Below are 27,353 nucleotides of genomic sequence, written 5' to 3'. Positions count from 1 at the left end.
ACAAAATGCTTAAGGAGCGCTACTGCTCCAGGGCTTGGGCAGGGCAGGGAGCGCCACAGGAACACGGGAGACAGGTGCTTCTCTCAGGAGCCTGGGACTCTTCTCCCAGAGTGCATCCCTGAGAGTGACCACCCTTCACCGCCATTGTCTCTTCCACTGGCCTTTGGGGACAGGTAGCTGTGGGACCCCAGGGTAGGGCTCTGGCTAAGGACTCCAGGGACAATTCCACTCTCACACCAGATTAGAAAATAGTTTAAAGGTTGATGATATCAGGTATGAACCAAGAATGTAGGCACTCGATTTAAACACCATTAAATGTGTAACAATCAGTCTAAGAGACAATGTAGTACCATTTGCTTAAAAGAAAAAAAAATGCTTCCTCTCTGATCCCCATCTTCGCTTTGACAAATTTTCTCACGTTTTCACAGAGACAAAAATGGCCCAAGAATGACGGTAGTGCTTCCCTAGCAAGAGCCTGGGACATCCTCAGACATCAGTAGGCCACCATATTAGCTTAGAGATATAAGAAACATTAAATAAATCTTTTTGTCAAATATTATAAAGCTTCTGTTTGTGACAAGGAACTCAAATCTTTTTATGCCCCTGCCCTTAACCTTACAAGACTTGTGTGCAGATTTGAACCCACTTCTCCTGTGCCCCCAAAGTAAAACCCTCTGTCTGCACAAAGGCCATGCGCTTGGATTAGTGGCAGACCCCTCCTCTTCAGTTCCTTGGCACCAAGTCTTCTAAAATTAGTTAATTCCAAAAGACATGGGGTCAGACCCAGCCAATAAGGAAAAGACAGACTTCCCCCACCCCTACCAGAAAAAAAAACCAAGTGCATGTCTCTGAGGGCTTGCCTTTAGGATTGCACCCTCTTGATCAAGAGTCAAGTTTTGCCGGTAAGTTTTGCCGGTAGAGGCACTTCAATTGGAGTGGTGGTCTCTTTCTTTAAGACCCCAAGCTTGCTTCTAACACAGAGCAGCAACAGATTAAAACAGTTGGTAGCCTGAGAAGAGAAGTATGTGATAATATCTAGCACCATGGAGATATGCTCGTACCTTAAGTGTAGCACTGACCTGTAAGCTTAGCACTCAGGAGGATCCTAAATGCAAGACCAGTATAAGCTACAGAAATAAGATGCTGCCCTAAAGTAAACAAAAGAAAGAGAAACGAGACAGCCTATATGAAGGCCAAAACTGGGAACATTTCACTTTAGAGCCCTGCTTCCAATAATAAGCTTTAATGAGTATCAAAATACTGCTAATACAGTTTTTAAAGCTTTAACAGTACATCCACCAACAAAAAGACAAAGCACAATCTGTGGGCAAATTGCGATGACAAACTTCTGTATTTATCAGTAAGAACTACTTGTAGTATATTACAGAACAAGTAGACAGTGGACAGGCTGTTTTCATTTCATAACAAAATGATTATAACTGACTTAACTTTCCTTCTGGGGCTATTGGCTTGAATTTCCTAGGTTGTAATGGAATGAACCGTGACGCACTCCACTGGTTTGTTGTTCCTTAAAGATAAGAGCAAGAACACTCTTTATCAGCAAAGGAACGAACAGATTGCTTGGCATTGGGCATTCTGAATATTTTTGACTGCCTAGCTCTAGAGACCTCAGTATGACTGCAGCAATGAGAAAAAGGCCACCGGAACAGCCAGACTTGGCTGCACAGAACCCCTGCTCGGGGATGAGAATGGGCAGTAGCACGAGATGTTGCACTGTTCAAACAACTTATGTGGGTAACTACAACTAATTCTTTATTGTACTATGGTGAGTGTTGTAGAATATTTGTATACTGTGAAGATACGTCTTTGCCAAAACACCTTCTGATTATATATATGTTTTTCAAGACAGGCTTTCTCTCTAATTGGTTTAATAGAGCTGAACAGTCAACAGCTAGGCAGGAGAAAATAGGCGGGAATTCTGGGGAGAGAGAGGAAGAAGAGGAATCTATGCTCAGGGATTTTGCCCACAAACTCAGAACAAGTAGGACATGCTGTACTGAGAAAAGATAAAAGTCATGTGGCAGGACATAGATGAATAAAAACAGGTTAGCTTCAGTTGTAAGAACTAGTTGGGGAAAGATGTACACTAAGGCCAAGTTTGCATAATTAATAATAAGCCTCCGCGTCACTATTTTGAAGGTAGTGATCCAAAGTTGGTCTGACTACAGGTGAGGATCCTAGTATTGAAAGTCTGATGTCTACACTCCTTTATAATGCATCATTTTGAAAGGTTGGTCTCCAGGTGCACCAAGGGAAAGAAGCTCTGGTGGTGGACAGGGATCAGACTTCAAGTTCAAACACTGGGGTTTTATCTTTCAGATACCCTTTCTTCACTTTATATGGAACTCTAGCAATTAAAACAAGGCTCACATGTTTAGCTCTTTCTTAGGATGAAGATGTGCACAATATCCTTCAGAGAAAGAGGCCTAACTACTCAGGAAAGCTCACCAACAACTTAGGTCTACACATACAAACACCAACAGAAAGGACTGTCCTTTGTACGGGCATGAAGTAGTGCAGTTTATTTTAGATCTTAGCTCTGAAGAGCTATCAAGACCATCTATACATCAAAAATGAAAGCAGGTTCAATGGCCAGCTACTAAAGGCCATGTTCACAAAGGCCAGTTGCCCTGTTACATAACTGCACCTCTCCCTCCAACTGTCGTGAATTTGTCAATGGCTAAACAATCCTTCCACACATACTAACTAGTGAAAGTTTTTCACTCAAAGAGCAGTGAGAAAAATGTATAAAGTAATGTGAATGCGTGTATATAGAATCTCCTTCTAAGGAAAAGCATAAACAAAAACAAACAACCCCTGAATGTACTGTCCCTATGCAATGCTTCAATGACGACGGCTTGAAGCTCCCTTAAGGGTCCCTTTGACAGAGTGGACCGTTTCCAATCAGAACAGTGGCAGAGCTACTTCTGTGTAGCACACCCCGTACTGTCATGTCTAAGAGGAACCCCAGGCTAGAAAAGACGACAGCTCTTGTGCTCTACTGCTGTCTTTCGATTGGGCAGAATCAATAGGCCACAGACAATCAACTGAACAGTGTAAGAGACACTTTCTGTGATGATGCTTAAGTGTTAATAATGTCCCTCATCTGTACCATAGAAAACAAATAAATGTCAAAAGGCATTTGACTATTCCTATTACTCAGCAGTGACTGTTAGCATCGTTGACCCAAGAAGTTAAAAAGGAAAAAACAAAAGAAAATAAAACCCTTTAAGAAGCTACTGAGATCAAGGTAGTATTGATTGCAAATGAGAAGAACTCCATCCCCAAAGACAAAACTGCTGCCAATCTGATGGGACATCGATGCCATTTAATGTACATTAATGTAATTTAATGTCATTTTGACCTCTACTTCACTTGACTTTAGATCTCAAGTTGTGCTGAGCCATTTAAAAACCCCAAACCCTATCTGACTCTCAAGCTATGGAGAGAAGGCCAGGGTTCTTTCTTCTATGTCCTCGAGCCCCTCTCAGGAAAACCAACCACGCAGCTCACTGTCGCCAACAGCCTAAATTTATTATTTAAAACAGGTTTTGCAATATCCAATGGACCCATTAGCCATTTTAAGAAGCATTATTAAATTCGACTTGCTGTCACAGAACACAAGGTCACACACTGCAGTCTGCATCTGTGAAATGCTGGGAAGAGCAGCAGGACTGTGAAGGACCAGCCTGGTCCGGGCACACAGTAAGAAATGCCACGAATATGAAAAAACGAGAAAAACTAAAAGAAAAACAAATTGTGAACGGTCGTGTTTTTAGGTCTAGGGTCATGCTGGTAGATGAGCACAGGCGGGAAAATGGCTCACAAGAAACATAATGAGAGCAAAAATTTCAACAAAAAAAAAAAAATTAAGAAAAATTAAAGTCTTCTCCTGTACTTTTTCTTACTTTCACTAGCATGAACAAAATTCCCTAGAGTTTTGGTTAAGAATATCATTATTTAACAGAATAATACTGCTGGGGGAAAAAGGTCAGAGAAGCACTATAGTGACATCATTTTAAAAATTGTGAAATAACAGATGCAAATTTAAGTTACATTAAAATTCCATGTTGTTAAAACACTACAAAATGGTAAACTTCTTTTTAATGTATAAGGGAAATTTCATGACACACAGACTGCCACCTTCTGGGTATAAGCGGCTCTATCAACAACGTGACTACAGGAAGTTTCGCATGAATTAGATACTAATTAAAATGTCAGATGCAGTGATGCAGTGCATGCGGAGCAATCACACAGGCTACACCTCAGTGACTGCAAAGGCTATGGGCTCTTCGTGTCCCTGCAGGCTCTCCAGCCTCTCCCAATCCCTTCAATGTAACATCCAATGTATCGCATCCATCTGATGATTCAGCTGCTACAGTCAGTGGATCATGTCCATCTGATGATTCAACACTTCCCTCCAGAGTGCTGAAGGCAAGCACTTGTCAAGTCTCATCAGTACAAAACACCATTAGGACAAAGTGACAGAGTGAGGTATGCATCTCTTGAAAAGAGCTGAACCCCAACTTTCAGCTAAGGAAAGAATGTCAGTAATAATAAAGTAAACTCTTAAGTGGCTTATCTTTTTTATTCTTATTTTTAAAGACAAGGCCTCCTTGTAGACCTGGCTGGCCTCCAATTATGTAGACTAGGCTCAAACTCAGAGATCTGCCTGGCCCTCTGCCTCTGAGTACTAATATTAAAGCTGTGTGCCAATATGTCCTGCTATGTTAGACACATACTTTATAAGTTAATATCCATAATTATCCTGTGAAAAACTGACATCACTCCTCAGTTTACTCATGAGGAAACTAGGTGTATTGGCTGCTTTTGTGTGTCTGTCTGACACAAGGTAGACTCATCAGAGAGAAAGGAGAGCCTCAATGCTTCCATGAGATCCAGCTGTAAGACATTTTCTCAATTAGCGATCAATGGGGGTGGGGGCAGACCACTGTGGGTGGTGCCACCCCTGGGCTGGTGGTCCTGGGCTCTATAAGAAAGAAGGCTGAGCAAGCCATATAAGTCTAGCCCGTAAGCAGCTCCTCTCAATGGCCTCTGCATCAGCTCCTGCCTCCAAGTTCCTGACCTGTTTGAGTTCCTGTCCTGACTTTCTTTAGTGGTAAACAGCAATGTGGAAATGCAAGCCAAATAAATCCTTTTTCCCCCAACTTGTTTTCTGGTCATGGCATTTTGTCACAGCAACAGAAACCCTAACTAGGACACGAGGCCTCCGGCTATATAACCTCCCACATCATCTACTGGGAGGGAAAGATGGTCTTAGCTGGCGTTTGAATCCAGGGATGGGCTCTAGATAATGTACTCTCTGGTTAGCTTTGAACTCTATATATCAAGTAGCAGTATGGAGACAAAAAAAGTTTACACCTATAAAAAAAAAATCCTTTCATACATTAGATGCTTAAAATGAGTATAAAATCCTAAAGAAAAAGATAATCATGCTATGCATCTTAACTTCTCCTTGACCTAGTAGTACAAAAACATACTTTATTAGCAATAAACTACAAGGCTGAGTATGTCGTCCCAGAATGAAGTTTCTCCACTTCAGCCAAGAAATGAGTATTAACCAAACTTTAACTAGTGTAAAAAAAATAGTTCATCAGGTGGAAGAAAACAAGCTTTTGGTAAACAAAAGAACTAAATACAGGCAGAGGAGCATCAAATACTCCGAGAAGGTCCTCCAAAGACATCAACACAGGCAGAGCAGCATCACAGACCGAGTAACAAACTGCTCCAACTGAAGCATCTGCGGAGACCACAGAGATGTGCTTCTTCAGCTCACTGAACAAGAGCCAAGGTAAGACTGCAGACCTGATCCGATATAGTCACCTTAGAAGCCTGTGAGCTGCCCCACCAGAAGGCTCTATTCTGGAAGGCTGATGTTCAAGGGCACAGGCATCGAACCCATGTGTTTTAAGCTTGTTCTAAGCAGTACTCAAGTTGAAAATAATTCACATCTTGCCGGGCGGTGGTGGCGCACGCCTTTAATCCCAGCACTCGGGAGGCAGAGGCAGGCGGATCTCTGTGAGTTCGAGGCCAGCCTGGTCTACAAGAGCTAGTTCCATGGCAGGAACCAAAAGCTACAGAGAAACCCTGTCTCGAAAAATAAAAAAAAAAAAAATAATAATTCACATCTTGACCCAGAACACGACCTTTAATACCTGAGGTAGATTCTGAATGTTTTCATTTTAGAAAGCTCATTTCTTTTTAAACGAAATATGCATCCATAATGATTCATGCAGCTGAGAAAATATGGAACTATAAATTGAAAACGTAAACTAGGTGAGTACAAAAATGTGAAAAATAATCCAAACTTGAGAAGTTTAGTAAATTTCAAAAAAAGTTAAAGAAAAAGTAAACTCAAAAAAGGTAATTTGTTATAAAGGAAAAGATGATGAAAAACCATGAAAGTAACAAGAAAAAGAAAGAAAAGAAAAAAGAAAAAGAAAAAAGTCAGGATACATAAAGAGAAGCCTCATCAGAAAGAAAAAAGTAGCAGCTGCAGTCTGCACACCATGAAAAAAAAAAAAAGAATTGGCCAAAGATGCTGTGTGAAGCAAACATACATTTTTACAAATATAAGCAATATATAAACATTTCAGGTAAGAGACTGTCACCAGCACAAGTAAGATGAACAAATATGAGATAAATTTATCCCTATTTTAAAACTTTATATAGGAGTTGAGTTGCATAGAAGAAACTATGCCCCCATATTCTTTAGGTTTATTAAATATGCAAATAAACATGAGTCACAATCCAGCAGCATAAAGACAAGTGGTGGATGAAACTGAGCTGCAAATGCGTGCATTCCATAGGAAATATGGCATTTGCTCCCTTAGTTGACAGCACAAAGAATCTATGCTGCAGTCTCTAAGAGGGCATCATAAAAATAATGCAGAAAGAGATAAAAAGTCAATAAAGAAAGGAATTTTTTTTTTTTTTACAAAAAGTCACTTAATTCTAAAAGTGGAAAAGAACAGTACAAACCAGAAACCAAGCACAGGAAACACAGTCAACAGCAAAGTGGCAGACTGCACCACAGTACGTTCCACCAAGCATTCCAGTCAATTTCTCAGGGCAAGTTTCACAACGGGCTCAAAAGCACACAGCAATATGCTCTTATGTAAGAGATACACATGAAAAAAAGACTGAGGCAAATGTAAGCTCAGGAGCATTCACAAAACATTATTCAAGTGTAGAACACAAGTTTCCTCTCCAAAGGTAAACACTACATGATCCAATGAGATGATAGAAGCATCATTAAGTGAGGCTTTTACACATTAGGAAGCAAGATTAAGCTATCAAAAACTAATAAATGCAAAAATCAAAACTAAAATTATGTGCAAACTAGGCAACGAACATCAATAATTCAATAAAAAATAAAATCACACAAAAATATTTCAAATTGAATAAATGAAACACAACACATTAAAACAAGTGGCTAGATCAATAACTAAAGGGACATTTTCAACTCTAAAATGCTTATATTTGACATGTGTTTAAGAATTTAGTAATAAAAACAAACCCAAAGTAGGTAGGAAGACGGAAATAAATAGCAGTAGTTTAAGTTAGAAAACTGAGATTAAGCAAAATTCAAGGACTCTGTAAGCAGAGACTGCACTTTCACTTCCCAGCCGCCCAGACCTGAATAATCACACAAAAACCATATTAATTACAACATTGTTTGGCCAACAGCTAAGATGTATTCCTAGCTAGGTCTTACATCTTAAATTAATCTATTTTTATTAGTCTATGTATTGACACAAGGCATAGGCCATGGCATTATCTCATTTTCTACAAGACTTGTTTCTTTGGCAGCCAGCTAGCTGGCTGACTCCGCCTTCTTTTTCCCTCAATTCTATTTAGTTTTTCCACCTAGTTATATTCTGCCCTGTCATAGGCCAAAGCAGCTTCTTTATTAACCAATGACAATAAAACATATTAATAGCAAACAGAGGGGAATCCCACATCAGGACTCCACTGAACTTCAAAATTCACCATGGTTGTAAGGTCATAACCAAGATTATGGAAATAGCCTAAAGATCAATGCAATAGAACAAAACACACAGAGCTAAGGCTCACTTATATTTTTAAAAATGACAATCTGAATTTCTACAAGGGCTCCAAAGGGGGAAAATATGTTCAGAAAAATCAAGTGGAAGAAGTAGATATCCACGTGAAAATGTGGAAATCCACCCCTATTCACATCACAACAGAAGATAAATTGAAGTCTATCACAGACATTAACAGAACAGCTCACACTTTTGGAGGAGAGGAACAGACATCTTGAAGCTATCAAAAAGAAAGAGCCATTACAAATATTTGAGAGAGCTAACTTGATGACAAAAGTTTCAAAGTTTTTTAAGTGGGTAAAGAAACTAAACTGTCTACAAACAGCAAGTAAGGACATGAAAAAATGGCACAGATAGCACTCACCAGATGACTAGAACTGAAGGCTGACAGCATCATTTGCTGGTGAGGACATGGAACTCTGGCGCCAAGAGCATGAAGGAAGAGATTGTAGCAACTTCAAAAAATAAGAGCAGTTTACCTGTTCTGTGACTTAGAAAATGCTATTTTTACAGACTGCTCTAAGAGAAACAGCGCCGTCTAGGAAAGTTCTCAGAGGTCCAGCGGTGGCTTGGGGTAGAGCATTACTCAGCCTTCTGTAGGCCCCGAGCTCTACGCCCTGGATCATAGGGCTGATTGTCTTTTCACTACTCACAGTGTTTAACCCATCGGGATATAAGGGGAAAGTCACAAGACAGTTATGGAGAACACTTTCAATGTGAAAAGCTATTCAAAACTACATCAAAACAGAAAATAAGGCCATGTCAAAGGTAAGAGTGACAAAGTGACAAACAGTAGGAACATATCTGCAGGACCAAAATATTCAACAGGAAGATTGGAAGACAAAAAAAAAAAAAAAAAAATTAAGGCTAGAACACCATCCACGGTAAGAAAATATTCAACAGCAAGATTGGAAGACAAAAAAAAAAGACCTAAGACTAGAACACCATCCACGGTAAGAAAATGTTTATGTGCATCTTTGGCAGCCACCTTAGCACACACTGGCAACAGAATGTACAGAAAAACAGGAGTAAACCCTACAAACAATAAACAAATAAACTTCCTAGTGTCAAAGAAGGTACATATTTAAACTGAAAAATTTCTGAGCACCCACAGAAATAAATGAAAAAACAGACATATGTGGAATTATATCTTTTTGAAACTTAAAATTACCAGAGGTAAAGATAAAATTCTTTTTTTAAAAAAAAAAACCCTACTAGATATAGAAAACTATATCAAGAGACTACAGTTTTACTTAGCAATAGTGGAAGCTGGAGGTCAAGACAATGTCTTCAAAATTCCATCAGAAATGTTTCCCAATTCAGAGCTAACTCAGCTATAAGTCAAAAGTGAAGATAAGTGATACATTTCCAGCCATCAGAAATTGAAAAATTGCAATTTACAGATTTTCTTTTTATGGGTGGATGGGGTGGGAACTGAGTTTCTCTTTCCATAACCTCGGTTTTCCCTGAACTCACTGTGTAGACCAGGTTCAAACTTGAACTGAACCAGATCTGCCAGTCTCTGCCTCCCAAATGCTGGGGATATAGCTCTATAGATATCTTTGTGGCATATTTTAAATAACTGTAGAGCTTTTTTGCTTGTTTGTTTTGGGTTTTGGTTTGTTTGTTTGAGGCAGAGTCTCTCTACACAACCTTGGCTATCCTGGAACTCACTATGGAGACCAGGCTGGCCTTAAACTCACACAGGTCTGGCTGACTCTGCCTCCCAAGAGTTGGGATTATTGATGTGCACCACTACGCTTGGCTAAATGTGTGTACTTTTGAAAGGAAGACATCATGCAAGTATAGAAATACCCTAACATGGCAGCAAAGACAAGCCCAGAACAGCTATGCCCTCGGGACGGCAAAGGGAAGCCAAGGCGGCTGCTGGGTGGCAAGGTGGGCAAAGGGCAGGGCCGAGCTTTGGGTACTGCAATCTCTCAAGCAAGGAAAGGAAAACTAAGATGCTGCTGTGATTTTACAAACTGAAGGAAACACAATGAGACAATTAAAGCAAATCGTATAACCAAACTTTATCACCACAATAAAGACAACTTAGAGTGTAGAACAAACCAAAGGTCTCTACCACTGGGACAGAGGAAAGGCAACAGGCATAAACGTGCTTTCTCCTCCTCTCAGAAGAGGATAAATGGCCAGGCAGTGGTGGCGCACGCCTTTAATCACAGCACTCAGGAGGCAGAGGCAGGCGGATCTCCGTGAGTTCGAGGCCAGCCTGGTCTACAAGAGCTAGTTCTAAGACAGGCACCAAAAACTCCAGAGAAACCCTGTCTCGAAAATTAAAAAAAAAAAAAAAGGAGGATAAATGATCATGGCTATAATTCCCATCTAGACATACTATTCAAAATGAATACAACAGTGTAAAGAAATGTGGAGAGCATTACTGCACTTCGAAATATAATGTATATGTTACTATTATACAACATTTTATACTGAATGAAATTTTAAAAAAAAGAAAGAAAAAGGCAAAACTAACACCCAAAATAAGTCTATTTTGGTACTGTGACTAAAACAGTAAGAAAAAGTTCATGCCTCAAGGAGATTATTTCTACTGAGCGAACAAAACAAAAAGAAACTTATAATACAACCACAAACAGTGACAAACATTCCCCCAAGCCAGTAATTACACAGAGTTAATGCTAGGCAGGAAGTGGGCCACTTCTGGCAAATCTGTCAAGGAAAGACGCTAACTAGTGGTCTTGACCAGAAATCTGGATGGAATCAAGGACTGGACTTTTCAAAAGTAGGAGACAAACATGCTCCAGGAGACTGGGAACAGATTTTGTTTGATGTGGAGGGAACCAGCAGAAGTCTAGAATTAAGAACAGAAATAGCCCAAAGGGAAAGGTTAACAAAACAGCCAGAAGAAAAAGCAACACTTAGCAACAACTGGCGGCCCAGGTGGACAGCATAAAATTCGCTAATGAGAATGAAATGAGTTAGATGACATAATTATTAAGTTATTGCCTTTGGTTATGAAAATAAACTGTAATTAAAGCCTATTTCATTTGTCTTTTTGGTTAAGCAGGTGTCTAAAGACAGTCCTGTTTGTATCCTACTTTCTGTTACAAAACGAAACAACACAAAGTTCCACGACACAATGTACAGTTTAGTGAACTTATCCCCAGGAAGATACATCACATGAAAGGATGCTCCGAGCTCTCTCAGAAACCACAAAAGCATGATAAGAGTGAGGACTTACTGAAGGAAAGATAAGGGAAAGAAGTCTGTAGGTTGCTAAATTCTTTCATACTGCCTGCACCTTCCAGCCTTATCTTGCCCGATGTCCACCCCACCCCATTCTAACTTAACTGGTAGAGTTAATAATATCGGACAGGTTATTCCAACATCCACTGGGCACTACTAAGTGAGAAGTGCACAATAGTTAAAAAAATAAAAATGCCAACACAGGTAACTTTGTTTATAAGGAAAACAAAACTTTCAGCCTACTATATGAAAATGATCCCATTACTCCACTTCAGGAAAACACCTGATGACCAGACTCTTCACTGTTTCTGCTGCTTCCTGTGTTCAATGCACTGTCTTGGTCAGCATGGAAGAACCTCAGTGATACAGTTTCTTAGTGACGGCTCCAATCTCATCAAGTGAAGTACAACTGCACAAACTAATTAAACCATGCTAAGTTTCCTTAAGTGTATCCAACCTATTCCTCTTTGTGTACGTTAGCCCATCTGCCTCCACCAATAGGCCCAATTCTACTCTGTCTACGTTGCATTCACCCCAATCTGCCACTCAGCGTCAAGTCCAGGTACATCTTACCCTGGAAGGCTTCGAGGAACCACCTGAGGCGGGCCAAGTCCCATCACCCCACACGTAGAAACATCTACACGCAATCTCCTACACTAACTCTTGTGTGTTCTGAAAGCACAGACTTGGCATCTTGGTTGTTTGTAATCTCTGCAGCTACCGGGTCTAATTTGGAGAACTGGTTTACTGACTAAGGAGGTAATCGTGAGTGAGAGAAAGGGACACAACCACGAGCTCCCAAAGTTCAGCAGGAAGGGGAAAGAATTGTTACGCAGAAAGGGGGCTATGGAAGCTCAAACAATTTTTCAAAGATGGAAGTGGCCACACGAAGGCTTTCATCATCTTCCACGATTGGCCTTTTCACCCCCCCACCCCCGCTTCTAGTCTGCTTATGGAATCCTCTAATGAACAGAGATAAAAGACAGCAATAACCAACAAAAAAGGGAGAATCAATTCTCTGACAATTTTTATTGCTTAGGCTCAGGCGTGTGTGTATCACTGCATAATTTGTTTATATTTACATAAACTTAACTGTATAATCAATATAAATATGGTTATATATTGAAATATTCCTTGACATGGTACATTTACAAGCATTAGAAAATTTTTAAGCTGCTAAAAAAAAACGAATGTATTACATTCATGGGTAACACCGCAGGGAGCTGAACTTTGGACACTTTGAAGTCACTTAAAAAGGGGATTTATTGGTAGCACTTGCATAGATACACGCACGCATTAGTGTGCTTGCATGTATTTATACTCATAAGCTTGAAAAAGGTTTTTTTTTTAATCCACCCACAGGACAAGTGAACTAAGGCCATTCAAATTCATTTCACGGTTTAAATCCACAAAATAGATAAACACCTTAATGTTAGGAATTGGTACTCATGAAAACAAAACTAGTTTATAAATCACACCCTTTCAAAATGAAACAAATGAAAAAAAATGGTCTTAATTCTCTGAAACCAGTCTGTTACAAGAACGCCCAAGACTTTATCACTGGGCTCCCTTTCTGTCCGGTACCAACTCTTCTCAAGCTTATTCTGAGTCGGAACAGGTTTTACAACTTCTAGGTATTTCCTGACCTGTTCTAGAATAACTACGGCCACGTAACATCTTACACATAACCGAAAGCATTTAGTTTTTTTTTTCAACGCCTACGGGGGGTGGGGGGAGAGCTGTGCCTTGTGTGTGAAAATTTCAGAAACCTGTACACCTGAATTATCATCCTTGACTCTTGAGCAGAAATCAGAGCCAAGTCGGACAACGTGAAGGTGCACTGGCTCAAACAAGGGGAAGGTAAACAGTGCAAAACTAATGTTTCCTGTTAAAGAAAAGGAAAGTTTGGGGTTCTTGTGAAGACACTTTTCTACAGCTAATCAGACCTAAGTCTGGTTCACTGAGACAAAAAGGCCCGCAAACAGAATGCAGAAATCTGTTTCCACCTTGGTTGGATAAAATCCGGACACGCATTGGATTCCCGACCACCAGCGCCTCCCCTGCCGGGGCTCCCAGTCCCCAGATCCGAGTTCTACCCTGAGCCCGAGTCCCGATCTCAAGCTAGACTTGCCGGCGCCGCGTCCACCAGCCCGCTGGCCTCACCTTGGTTACAGAAAAGGCTCCACAATTTAGCGAAGATCAGCCCCATCATGAGCCCCGGGCCGGACGGGCTCCCTGGGCAGCACTCGGCGGCAGGTGCCGCGGCGCCCGTGGTGGAGCCGACCCGGAGCCGCCGAGCCTGAGTCCCCCGAAGCTTCGGTCCTCCGCGGAGCCGGGAACCGCCGCAGACTCCTTTGTTCGCAGTGCGCTGAGCCCAGCCCCGACCCGTAGTCGCTCCGTCGGCGCCCACCTACCCAGCACAGCCTCAACCGGCCGCGAGCCCCGCCCCCGCCCCGCCTCCCCACCGCAGCCCGGGACCACCCATCGCCGGAAAGTCCGCACGTGACGTCGGCGCACTGACGTCACCCGCCGCTCGGACGTGGCGGGTCCTCCCCGTGCACTTCCGGCGTGCGGACCGTGGGCGGCTAGGCGTCAGCGGGCACGGGAGTGGCTGGGCTGGGGATTTCCTCGGCGCGCGCTCCCTCTCCCGTCCCTCGGAGGAAACGCGGGTTCTGCTTCCGAGCTCCGGCGTCCCCGCGGCGTCGCTGCTGGAAGCCTGCAGAAACTCAGCTGCGCGGGCAGGAGTGGTGGTGTTTCATCCCCCGTTCCTCCCGGGCTGGCCGTGTTGGGATTCTAGTGCGATTCTTGATGGAACTGAGGGGACGCGCGTCCTGGAATGCCTGTACCCAGGATTCGGTTATGTTTCTAAACACACACTGCGACCAGTTTGGCCAAAACCGGTCGTTGATCTCATGGAAGCCTCGTAGGCCGGAATAGTCCTTGAGGGCCCACATAACGGCAGAAGAAGGATTTTAAAGGCTTGTTTGACACCATAACTTTTTCCATGACCTAAATAAAACAACTGAGTGTGGCTTAAGATGCCCTCTTAGTGCTGCGCTTCAAAGATCAGCGAAGACTTCAGCTTGATACTAAACCCTAGCTTCAGTCTCATAAGGAAGGAAAGATGTACTCATCTTTTGGCATTCAAACGGCTTTAATAGCCATTTCGTTAGACTATACATATAAACGAGTTTGTAGTTGTGTTAGCAAGTTTAAAGTTTTCCTGGTTTCATTATTAAAAAGCTGACTTTAGATTCTTTAACGCCCCTTTCAGGTGAGAATTTAGAAATTTGAAAGTTAACCGGATGGAAAGGAAACCTAACTCCGACTAAAACAAATGATCGAGGCTGACAACTATAGTTGAATATTGTTAAACAAATGTAATGCTGATAATATATATGCTGATGTTAGAAAAACTGGCACTTAAGTTTATGCTGTGCACTTGTATTGACTATTAAATTACGTTAGGCATGTTTATCAAGAATTTAATGAAACTAGAAAATTCTGAGGATATACTTTTTAAATGTAGCTCATATAAACTAAATACTTTTTCTTTAAATGTCCCTTTAGGGTTTTGTTTACACTAATTTCAGTGTTGCCCTTGGTATAGATGAGGTAACATTGCTCTGTAGAACAGTGCCATTTGAAAACGAATATAGTTTGAATTCTTGAGATGAGAATAACTGCATGGAAATATTAGGAATTTAGGCTATTGTGTTATGTGTCAATCGGAAATGACATCTTTCCATAAAATAGAATCCCAGTAAAAACTGTCCAACAAAATATTTAAAAGGTTTAAGTGCAAAATTAGTGTAAAATAAACTGAAATTTCAAGGAAGTAAAATGTTAACTCACGGAGTTTAAAAGAGCAAAATTTTGTAGGTTTTCTTCTTAGGAGGAACCATTATAAACTGACCAGATGATACTCGGAAAAACTTGGTATCTTTGGCATTGAATTCAACGTATTAATCAGTTGAGTTAGATCAGTTTGTACAGAGCTTGACAAAAAGCGTTCCAGGAACTGTGTGTTCTGCCAGCCAAGGAGGAAAGGCGCTCTTCAAAAACTCCTCAGCCTTTCTCATGTCAGTTTAGATGTTAGTCCAGTTGGTCCGTTTCCAGATGGGTTGGGATTGATTGCCCATCAGGAAGTTCCTTTCTGCCATATGGTCAGAGAAATCAATACAATTTCATTCAGTAGATATCTATTAGACACTTTTTGTAGGTGATTGATTGATGCAAACAGTTTACTTTGTCATTCCTGAAAGTAGGAAAGAACATATTGATAAATTTCTGATGAAGGTGTTGTTTAGAGTCACAGAGAGGTTACATGATACCCTGAGTTTCAGAATATTTCCTGGGCCGAAATATCATTAAGTCTATGACTGCGGTCCTAAGTTATACAATGGGCCATGGTGTCTCTCCTTTGTGCTGCAGGGATCTCCACACTCAGCCTTCCCATACTTTGTAAGCGTTCCTGCCAACAGATGCTTGGAAGCTTTCGTCTTGTGCAGTGTTATCCTTTGGGAGCAAGATACTCTCCTTCCTGGCTCGACAGAAGCCAAGGTAGTTTGTAAAATTTGTGGATTTGGTGACATGTTCTAGTCCTCTCCTCTTTAGAAACAACTGTGCCCTGCCCTTTGTTGCAATCCTGTTCCTTAGGGTGGAACCTATTACATTTATATAACCTCTCATGAAAAACCTGAAATCTGTGTCCATTCCTCCCTGACGTAGACCAGTTAACTCCTGCTGTGTCCGGATTTGGGTCACACTTTAGTTCTTCCCTGCTGAGTGGAGATTGACACCCATTCCTTCTGCGTGGGTAATCATATCATCTAAGATTTAGAGAAGTTTGGCCTTTTCTGATGCTCTTTGAAGTGGGTTATCTAACATGTAATCTCTAGTAACACTATAAAGCATGAACTACCTCCATTTAATAGTACAGAAAAATAAGGTGTAAGAACTTTTGATCATTTGCCCAGAGTTACAAGGACTGCATCTGAACCATAGCAGTCTAGATCGGTAGTGAAATTCTTAACAATTAAGATAAGATTCACTCAACAACCTGATAAACCCCATCCTCTGTGGTTAAAGGACTTTATTTTCAGAATCTTTACTATTTGTTTCTTTCTCAAGTGGCAAGGAGATATGTTCAGGACAAAACAAGAATTTAGGCTTGTAGATTGTTGGATCTTCAGAGAGGTCTGGCTTGTAGCGAGTTGTGGTGTTAATCTTCAATGTTTCATAGTCACTGCAAGGGAAATGAGGAGGTCCAGGTAAGAATTAGACTATATCATTTATAGAACTCAGGATGAGCAAATCCAGAAGCTGCTGTGCTTGATCTTGACCGCATATTGAACTGTATTATATTCATTTTTTGGCTTTCCGACTCTATAGGTCCTAATTTGTATTTTCTCAAATGACACCAACTTATTTAAAAAACTGAGATACTATATTGACAGAATTAGATTTGTGGCTGAAGGGATGTGTATAGATGTCATGTTATTTTTATAGAACACTTAGAATTGCCAGGAGGAGTTGGGTTTGTGGTAAATGCCTATATTCCTGTCTTTCACAAGGCTCAGTCAGGAGAATTATGAATCAAGAGCACCCTGGGCTAAATGGGGAGGATCTGTCAGAAAAATAAACAAACAGACAAATGGAACTAAGGAGAAATCCCTGTTAGTAAAGCACTTGCCATGGAAGCATGAAGACCTGACTTTAGATGGCCAGCACCTGGGGTTTTTTGTTTGTTTGTTTTGTTTTTGTTTTTGTTTTTCAAGGCTGTAGTCAGAGTTTTCTTTGGGCCATAAGCTCCCAAATAATGACTCAGAGACTTATCAATGATGAAAGCTTGGCCTTAGCCTAGGCTTGTTTGTAACTAGCTGTTATAAAGTCAATTAACTCATATCTATTAATCTACATTCTGTCCTGTACTGCCCATCCTGATTCCTCCATTTCTTCCACCCAGCCCTCCTTCTCTCTCAGCTAGATTCTTTCCCCTACTTCGGCTTTTTATTACAACAATCACAGCAATAGACCTTCACACAGTTTACAAATATCCCACAACACTGGGCTAGGAGTATGCACCTGTAATTCCAGCACTGGGAATGCAGAGACATGACATGCAAATTCCCGGAGTCTGCTGGCCAGTCCATCTAGCTAAGTCAGCCAGCTCCAGATTCAGTGTGAGACCTTGTCCGGGCAAAAGAAAGTGGGAGCAGTTCTGATTGCTACATTGATCTCTGCCTTTCACATGCACACGTGTATACTTGAACCTGAACACACACATTTGTACACACACGTTCATGCTCATCTATGCAGGTCCAAGAGAAAAGCAATGAAAGAAAACGAGGAAGTTCCCTTTACTGCAGAAGCGTAGAATTCAGAATTAAGAAATCGTTTGAAGTAACATCCTCAGAGATGAAATAAGGCCAGGTTGCTGTTGAAGAAATGTTGAAGGTGACTATGATAAAATATAAAATGAGAAAACTAGACAGAAATTGCTTACCCTTTTTTGCATGAAGAGTGAAGAAGCTACTTTGAAATCATCATTTTGTCACCACTTAAGAGGATCATCCCTGTCGGTAGCCCTTTCTAAAATCCCCACCCCACCCCGTTTCTCCTTGTGACCCCACTTCTCATAAAATTAAATAAGGATTAAACTTTTTATGTGAAGTTCAACTTTGGAGTCATGAACAAGCTTAAAATGATGAGATTAGATCTGAGACTTATTCTTCCCATCAGTCCCTGCTTGGGTCCATCCTATCTCTTATAAAGAATGTGTAGCCTCAGTGGCTTCTCATGCCTGAATTTCTGTTGGAGTCTTCCTTAGCTTAGACAGTACCGGCTCACTCTACCAACTGCACATTTATGGTGTTTTCTTGGTTCCAGTTGTACAACATCAGCACACCCACTCATCCACTTAACTCCCATTACAGTCATACCTAGTCAGGGCTAATGTAAATGTCTGGTCACTAGTCAAGTGAACTACTTTACATCAAATATATGTTTAGCAGCAATTTCTGTTTCTACTTTGTTTGTCTGTTCTGTTAGTCATTCAGGGAGTGCCCTTTTTACATCAGACAATGAGTACACTATGTGGAAATGAAATTTCTTCCTCGTGAAGTCTACAATCAAGTTCAGGTTTTCCTTATTTCCTAAACATTTTTACTGCATCTTGTGTCAGAGTCACGGCAAAACTGCCTGTCCAAATTCCTTCGTAGGGTTGGCTTGTCTTCTGAATCCTACCCAAGGCATCCATTGCTGCAGTAAGATGCCACTGACCTGTTCTACCTGCCAGATTGCCCTGAACAGGCCACCCTGCCCAGGCTGGGCAGTGTCTCCGGAGACTAGCAGGATGGCTGGTAACAGCAAGGGGAGAGCACACAACACTAACCCACTTCACTCTTATTTGGGGTGAATAGATGCTCTATCTTCTCAGGAAAGTCATGCAACGTTTTCAACCTGTGTCTCAGACATTTTCTTTACTGATTTCAGATGATTAGGTCAAGAAAGAACCCCATGAATTCATTGAAGACACATGATACTGCGGAAAGAATGGGTATTGGTTTTTAAAAACAACTTACTGGTTCTAAGCCCCTTCCTTCCTTCCTTCCTTCCTTCCTTCCTTCCTATTTATGAGATCATGGAAAAGTTATTTCAGCCCTTGGAGCCCGTTTACTCATTGAAAAACTGTTTCTAAACATTTTTTGCAGAGCTGTGGCAGAATGCCATTTTTACAATATTTTCACGTGCCATAGTAAGGAGCAGATATATTTTTTAAAGCCAATGTGAAAACTTAAAAGAGCTAAGGGAGGGAGAAAAATCCCGTTTTTACAGTTATCTATGAGATACTGCCCCAAACAACAAAAAGCACAAAACAAAACAAAAAACTCCACTCAGCAGCAGAGACGGAACTGTTTGTCATGTTCAAGTATAAAACAGCCCAGTGACTGGTTACTTTTTAAAATAATTTTCACCTCAACAAAGTCACATCAAGGTGCTATTAGCCTCGTGACTAATTGTAAACACTATTGAGCTTTTTAGCTTTACTTGAGTACACGCGTATTAGCACAGTTTTAAAAAATGGATATTAGGGCTGGAGAGATGGCTTAACAGCAAAGAACACCTGTTCTTGCACAGGACCCTGTTTCCATTGCCAGCACCCAAATAAAGGCTCACAGCCATTGTAACTTCAGTTCCTGGGGATTCAATAGGCAAGCTCGTGGTGCACATACTTGGACGCAGGAAAAACATTCATACACATATATCTTTTCTTTCTTTTTTTTAAGAGAGGGTTTTGTTGATTCACAGCTGATGTCAGATTCATGTGTCCGAGGGAGGGAAATTATTTCATGAAATCCAAGGCCAAATAAATGAGGTCTTTATCGCCACTTGTACCGGGGGAACTAACTGGAAACCTCCCTCAGAACATCACAGTACTCTGCACAAACCAGGCCAGGAGCACTTGGTGAACCAGGCAAAGGGCGTTCCACACAAGAAGCACCACCCTCAGGGGTCAGGACTGGAGGTGATTGGCAGTTGCAGATTGTGTGTGCACAGAAAAGCGGGCGGCAGGCGCCGGAAGTGACGAACCCAGGAAGCGACTTTCTGCACAGGCTTCGGGGGCGCGGTTTTGGAAAATGGATGTCAGCGTGGAAGTTGTGGCTATCCGGTTTCCGATTTGCGTCTAGATACTTTTATTTGTCACTAAGCCGATTTTGGAGAAGCGTTTCAGTGGCGTTCGGAGCTTTCTCACAGCCTCCCAGAGAACGACAAATCCTGGACCCTGCCCACTCCTGGACTCACTAAACGCACTCTGTGCTCGGCTACTGGCTGGCAAGACTTCGCTGTAATTCTGAAAGAAAGAAAAAAGAAAAGAAAAAAAGTTTCCCAACAATTTTCTTGGATGACTTAAAACAGAAAAAAGAAATGCCTATTTTTCCTAAGATATCTTTGAGGCCTGAGGTTGAAAACTATCTCAGAGAGAGCTTTATGAACAAGGAGGTAGGTCATATAAATAGACATTTGCACAAATTCATGTGCAATTTCTAGAGAAGCAGAAGGAAGACTAAAGGTAATCTTTACAGCTTTGGTTTTTGACACTAGACTTTTGGAATTTCCAAAACCAATTTTTTTTGTAGGCATTGATGAGATAAGGTGAATATATGTGCTCACACTTAGATGTAAGAAAACAAGTGTTATGTGCCTACCAGTACACTTGGTACTGAAGGGATAGGAGAATCAACAGGAGAAGTTCCCTGTCCACAAACCCTAGGTTGTATGTAGAGGATGGACCCGTTCTTTTAAAGCACATGCTCTTGTGCTCAGTTGAAAAGACACACACGAGTGTCTTTACATTTTAGCCTAAGCGATCTTTGTAGAGTGATTTGGTGTTATTTTTAAGGACTGAGATCAGAATCCAAGAAATCCTGTTACTCCTTCAAACTGGCACAACTGTCAAACAGCTAAAGCTCAGATGTAATGAAAGAAAAAGATTTACATTTCAAAAGCTTGTTTTCTTCCTTTTTTTCTTCCTTCCTTCATTTATTTTACTTACTGAGATAGGGTTCTTCACATATAGCTCTGTCTGTCCTGGAACTCGCATCTTATACCATGTTGACCGCAAACCCACAGAGATCTGTCTGCCTCTGCCTCCCCAGTGCTGGGAACACTGACGTGCCTAACCATATCTTGCTGGAAAGCATTATTTTTGTATGAATTAGCTTGAATTAATTATCACTGTTAAAGTTTGTACTTTGTTCTGTGAAATTCAAATGGGTTTCAAAGGTTGTCTTGGGCATCAAACTTAAGTGAAAGCAACTATGTTGATTAGGCAGGCAAGTTTTCAAAGACAGTGTTCTTATTGGCTGCACTTAACACAGAAATTCCCAGTGAGTGCTGATTGCCTTCTAATGGAAGGTTTTTACATGTTCTGATCACCCTAACCTGCCACCCCTGGGGAATTTTGATTTTTTTTCCTAGATTGTTGGTTTCTTACAAAACTAAATCTTATATGGTTTTTATTTTTGAATGTTATTGGAGCTGTGATTTTAAAACTGATTTCTATGTCTTATTTCCAGATTGTGCTAAGAGGCTAGACTATATGGAAAGAGACAATATTTCATGTTTAGCTCAAGGGGCCCTATAAAGTGTGCGTTAAGAGAGGAAGGAGTATTTAGCATCGTTTTCAGCAGGTTTGTGCCTAAAAGGTATGAGTTGAAATTGAAATCATGGTTCTTTCCATTTCAGGTTGTGTCTGCTTCAAGCAGACAAGAAGCGGAACGGAAATTTGAAACTCTGCTGCTTCACTTGTCACACCCGCCGCCATTCACAACTGTCAGGGTGAATACACATTTGGCATCAGTTGAGTACGTCAGAGGTCTGCTACTAGAAGAGCTTCAGAAGGTCTGTGCACGTGTGATGGGTTGTGCTGTTACTCCTCTGTACTCTGCCACAGTCTGCTCCATCGACAGTCCTTGAACTATATGATACTCCCATTTTTTTAAGCTTCAGAATATCTAGAGTTTGCTACCCTGATAATTTTTAAACATACATAGTGGAAGATTTAATGGAATAAAGAATATATTTTCAACATAGAAATATTACCTTTTACATGCCGTTAGTGTCAATTAAATCATATACATCTATGATATGTTGACAGCATTTTAATGGTACATGTCAAATATATGCTATAATTATACTTCATAATAGACTTATACTCAAATAGAATCCTACTGAATAAAGATATTTAAGTGTTTGTGGATATTCAAGTTTTATAAATAAGGAAATTAAGTTTTGAATAATAAATTGTTTTAAGGTTGTAAGAGGTGAGGTTAGAATAGGCTTAGAACTTCTGATTGTAAGTTTATTAGGACTAAGGATAAGTCTCTAAGCCCTATGGTGGGGGGTAAGTGCACAAGTGCGTGTCTGTGAAGGTCAGAGGTCAGCCTTTGAGCATTGTTTCCCAGGTGCCATCCACCTTACCTAGAGCTCACCACTTTCCAGAGCTGGGATTACATATGTGTGCCGTCACACTTGGCTTTTTATTCAACTCCAGCATAGGTTCTCGGGACCAAAGTGAGGTCCTCATGCTTGCATGGTAAACACGTTCTCAACTGCGTTATCCACCAACCTCTTCTTTCCTTTTAACCTCGTCATCTCCCTGGAGCATCTGTCAGGCGATGCTGTTTTGGGGGACAGTATAGATTCTGCAGCATGATGCAATTGATGTTATTATTCTTTCAGGTAGAGTGGGAAAGTTAATAGATATGTAAATCCAAGCCTCATGCATAAACTGTTATCAAATATTTGTGATTTTTTTCTCCATAGAACACATGTAGTTCCTCTTCTCTGATCTGGTGTCTGCTCTTTACCTCGCTGCTCTGTGGCTGCCCTCTCTCATTCAGCCTGCAGTAGCAATATAGTGGCTCATAGTCAGCAACACATCTTCAGAGAAAAACTACCCTGACAAATGGTGTTTGATAAGTTTACATGGCATAAATACTGGCACCAAAGTTGATCTCAAACTTCTAGTGTATCCATTAAATTGGAAAGAGATGCCCACAGTGAGTCATGTAAGTTGTGCTAGTAACTTTTCCTATATTCATGATCTTTCTTTCTCCTCCTCCCCAGTGCTAGAATTACAGATGTGCACCACTGTACATAGCTTAAAACATGGTACCTGCATGTGATTATGAATAGAATATATGGTTTTTTTGAGTAAATCACTTAAACATAGTTTGTGTTTTTAAAATTGAACAGTAAGCAAAATTGATTCCTGTAAAGAAGTCAGAACTGGGTATGGTGGCCTGTGCCTGTAACTTCAGCTCCTACAAAATCTGAGACAGGAGGACTGAAAGCTTGAGGCAAGTGTGGACAATGTAGGGAGATCCTAACTCCAAATTAAAAATCAGAAACAGGCTCAGGGTACAGCTCAGCGGTTCAGCATGTATGTTTGGCCCCCAGCACGCTTTCCCTCTCAAGTCAGGAATTAATTAAGCCTTCCATGAAGTAGGGTGGAATAGGCCCAAATCAGGTTTCCTGTGGTGGAACTTGGTGACACAGCGAAACTTGTGCAATTTACCAGTTGCCCCAGGGTTTTTGTCGCTGTGTTCTTGGTGACACGGGGAAGCCTGTGAGATCTGGGTGCTCTGTCATTGTGTGTGCTTGTTTTTAACAGCAATTCAGTGGATTCAGCATTCCTGTTCTTCAGCATCCAGCCCTCCCAGACATCTTACTCATCCCTGTGACTGGACCGAGGTTTGTGACTGTTTCCTTTTCCCTTTTGTTGTCGACAGTATTATCTACTACTGTGGCGGGCTTCAGTGATTGGGTAGAACAGTGCGTGTGTATTGTATATGTTTCATTAAGAGTTAGCAATTTTTTTTTTTTTTTTTTTTTTTGGTTTTTCGAGACAGGGTTTCTCTGTGGCTTTGGAGCCTGTCCTGGAACTAGCTCTGTAGACCAGGCTGGTCTCGAACTCACAGAGATCCGTCTGCCTCTGCCTCCCGAGTGCTGGGATTAAAGGCGTGCGCCACCACTGCCCGGCTTGAGTTAGCAATTCTTACATGCTTCTTTAAGTTTTATTTCATAAATTTTGCTACCATTTGTTTACTAAACTAAAGCAACTTATGTTTTTTATTATTTTGCATCTGCATTGTTCTTTTATTCTTTTTTTGAGTTTTTAATTTTTTTTTAACCTTCAATCATTTTTTAATTGAATACTTGGAAATTCATACTTTATACAGATTTAAGCGTATTGTTACACTAAGATTACACACACACATACACACAGAGTTTTTTCCTGTTCTGAATGTCAAACCCAGGCCTCACACGTTAGGCAGGTGCAACTGCTGAACCCCAGCCTTTGTCCTTGGTGCCATGTATCTATTCTCTACCTTTTTTGAGTTTTTCAAAGATCTATTTGAAGATGCAGAGACATATTTGGAGTAGTTCCCCTTATTTCCCCCTATTAATCTGCCTTTCGGCTATTAAGATTACTCCTTAGGTACAATGTAGGCACAGGTTCCACATTGTAAAATTTCTTTCTGCATGTCTCTCCTTTCTTTAATTTTTTAGTGTATGTGTGTGGGCTCAAGTGTGGAAGTCACAGGAGAGCTTGCAGGAGTGGGTTCTGGGGACTGAGTACTTTTATCCACGGAGCCTTCGTGCTGCTCTCTCCTTAACTGTCATGGTAACACTTGAGAAGGATCTCATTTCCCGAGAGGCTCTGGGCTGTATGCGGGGCATGTGGGTGTTACACTGATGAGCATCAACTGTTGAGTCTTCAGTCGGGGGTGTTGGAGCAAGTCATCTGTAGGCTTTCCATTTAGAAGTAGAGGGGAAGAGCCATTAGAGATAGCGTAGGGAGGTCTGAGATCATAGGGACTGGCAACTGCTCTATTTCAGCTACTTAACGATGATTAGTAATTAGTAATGGCAGAGAGAGGGAGGGCAAGGCTTTGCTTGATAAGGAGAGAATAAAAGCAGGGGTGTAAAGGCATGGACATATGTGGTGAGCCTTGATGGAAGTGACCGCATTTGACTACTAAATTGATTTTCCGAAGGTCAAGTGAAATCAAGGAAGTTGAAAGAGGTAGGCTGTGAACTGCAGAGTATTGTTTTGTTTCTACCGAGAGAACAGCAGCCAAAGACGAAATGAGGGTAGGGACTAAAGCTGCAGCCTAGAAACAGCACTAGCTGAAGTTACTCGTGAAATAGCACATCATGAAATAAGTTTGATGTTTGTATTATAAGCAAATACTAAATGGGTGGGTTGGAGAGATGGCCCAGGGGTTAAGAGCACTGGCTGCTCTTCTAGAAGACCTGGGTTCAATTCCCAGTACCCACTCCTGTTCCAGGGGACTGAACATCCATGGCAAAATGTCAATGCAATTTAAAAAATTGTTGAAAAAATTAATGAGAAGTTTAATCACACTGTTATTCTCATAGTAAAGGAGTTTATAAAGCTTATTATAATTATGAATGTGTGTCCATATATTTAGCATTCACTGCATTTTTTAGGTCAGGGTACAAGTAAAATCACAAGAAATTTTTTTCACAAGAAGACGAACTGTAAAGTTATAGATTATCTAGGATGTTATTACAGTCTTTTAGTGCCAGTGATATAGTAAACTTGATAATTTGGAAATAGTTCTGCTGTACAATGTTGGCAATGCAGAGAGAGAGAGAGAGAGAGAGAGAGAGAGAGAGAGAGAGCGAGAGCACAAGCACACGCGTGCAAGCAAAGTGCATTATAAAATGCAAAGCCAGTGAAGAACATGAGTGAGAGTGTGGAGTTAGTAAGGATAAACAAGAGCTAGAAGAATGCGAGCTAATGTTAGGGGTCTGGGCTCTGGGAAAGGAGTCTGATGGCTGGTTTTCCAAATGTGTGGTCTTTGGTTTTAGCAGTGGGTTAATGCTGGCAATAAAGACTGTTCAGCAGTCAGCCTAAGGTAGTAATTAGGAAGAGAATCTCTCATTGTAAGATCCAGATTTGAGGATGAAGAATGGTTGCAGGTCTTCCGGAGTCTTCGAATTTGCATTCTTACTTCTGCACATAACTTACTACTTGGAACCTTCAGTCTGGGAAATTGCCACATTTGATTTTAGGTCAGTTCTTGAGAGGTACGGTGGAAATCAACCCAACTGTTCTGTCTTTGCATGTTTTGAATCCATGTCACATACTTTTCACACTGTATTAGGAATCAACCCACCTGAGAAAACAGTAAACGGGTGCAGTAAATGGCAGAGGAATTCCCCCTAAACAAATTAGAGCTGTCTGGTAGACACATAATGGCTTTCTTAAAATGACCAAGCATAAAAGACCTAAGAAGAAAAACAAGTTGATATAGAAATCAAGTTTCATTGAAATTAAGCACTTGTTTCCTTAGTTAAATTTAGACCCTGCCTTCAAATTTATCAGTCTTGAGAAACCAAGAGAAAAAAAAAATACTGAACTAGGTGATGACTCTGAGGAAATTAACTATAATCAGCAGAGACAAAGAACTGAGAATTATGAAAGCAAATTGAGAACAGAAAGAAAAGGCAGCCTGGGTTCCAGATGCAAAGAATAGAAATAATTGGGGAAAGACAGTAGTAAGAAAATGTGAGGACTAGGAACTTTCTGCAATTGTAAAAATCAGCTTTAGGAAGTACAAGCCTGAAGCCCCAAATGAAAAAATAAACAAAGCAAAATAAAATAAACAGAAAACTGAAAACCTCCCAAAAATCTGTGTCTTGACATTTCAAAATGAAACTGTGGAATTTTGAATGTAATTTCCCCCATAGGCTCATAGGGAGTGGCACTATTAGGAGGTGTGGCCTTGTTGGAGTAGGTGTGGTCTTGTTCAAGGAAGTATATCACTGTGGAGGTGTATCATGATCGTGGTGTTTCTTCACTGCAATAGAAACCCTAACCAAGACAGAAACCAACACCCATGTTGTAATGCTGTAAAGAATAGATGAAGCAAACAAAGGCAGAAGATGGGAAATTGTTTGAGTGATGGTCTTAGGAGACCTATCAGACACAGCAAGACTCTCTCTCACCTTGCAAAGGGGTTAGGATTGTGCAGAATGTCTTAATCTGTGTTATTGCTGCAGTAGCAAATACTAGAGACCAAGTAATAAAGAATTCCAGTTTGCTTTCCACAGTTCTAGAAGCTGCCAATTCTAAGATTGAGGCGCTGACACCTGGATTTCCTTCTGTAGCCTCAATTGAGAGGGAGCCCATTTCTGCAAACCCTAGAGCAGCCTCCATGCATCCACGAAGGCAGAGATCCTACACGTAGGAGAATTATAGTTTATAACTCGTGAACTTATGCAGACATCTGTAGACCATAGCTCTGGGCCTTCTGGTGTTGTTATCTAGGTGTATTTCATTCAAGACAGCATGAAACGTCCTGCTTTCATACTAAGAATTCAAGGTGTATATAGGCAGTAAATATTGCTTGGTATTTGTTGAGTTTGGAGCAGCTGGGGTTCTTCTAGGTATAGTTATCCGATGTCAGTAGAAATACC

The 27,353-nt window shown here is 40.9% G+C and overlaps 2 protein-coding genes across 3 annotated transcripts in view; one reads left to right on the top strand and one right to left on the bottom strand.

Moving 5' to 3' along the window:
• Window positions 1-13,778, bottom strand: part of Arl5b (ADP ribosylation factor like GTPase 5B) — a 29,123-nt gene extending 15,345 nt beyond the window's left edge. The window contains exon 1 of the mRNA XM_041630712.1: window positions 13,497-13,778. Coding sequence (XP_041486646.1) covers window positions 13,497-13,545 — 49 coding nt within the window. The 5' untranslated portion in view covers window positions 13,546-13,778. The remainder of the gene's footprint in view (window positions 1-13,496) is intronic.
• Window positions 13,779-19,949: 6,171 nt separating this feature from the next.
• The window catches only part of Nsun6 (NOP2/Sun RNA methyltransferase 6), a 37,194-nt gene continuing 29,790 nt past the window's right edge, over window positions 19,950-27,353 (top strand). The window contains exons 1-3 of one of the 2 annotated variants that reach the window (XM_041630781.1): window positions 19,950-20,339; window positions 21,585-21,677; window positions 23,515-23,594. In XM_041630781.1, the coding sequence (XP_041486715.1) occupies window positions 20,265-20,339; window positions 21,585-21,677; window positions 23,515-23,594 (248 nt within the window). In that variant the 5' untranslated portion in view covers window positions 19,950-20,264. Of the gene's footprint in view, window positions 20,340-21,584; window positions 21,741-23,514; window positions 23,595-27,353 lie in introns of both variants that reach the window. The other variant, XM_041630780.1, reaches the window with a different exon arrangement.

The sequence above is a fragment of the Microtus oregoni genome, unplaced genomic scaffold, assembly GCF_018167655.1.
Source record: "Microtus oregoni isolate MIOR12 unplaced genomic scaffold, Mior012 000035F_ref0000213, whole genome shotgun sequence".
In the NCBI taxonomy this organism is placed as follows: domain Eukaryota; kingdom Metazoa; phylum Chordata; class Mammalia; order Rodentia; family Cricetidae; genus Microtus; species Microtus oregoni.
Note: the sequence above shows the minus strand (reverse complement) of the source record. Positions and strands in the feature narration are given on the sequence as shown.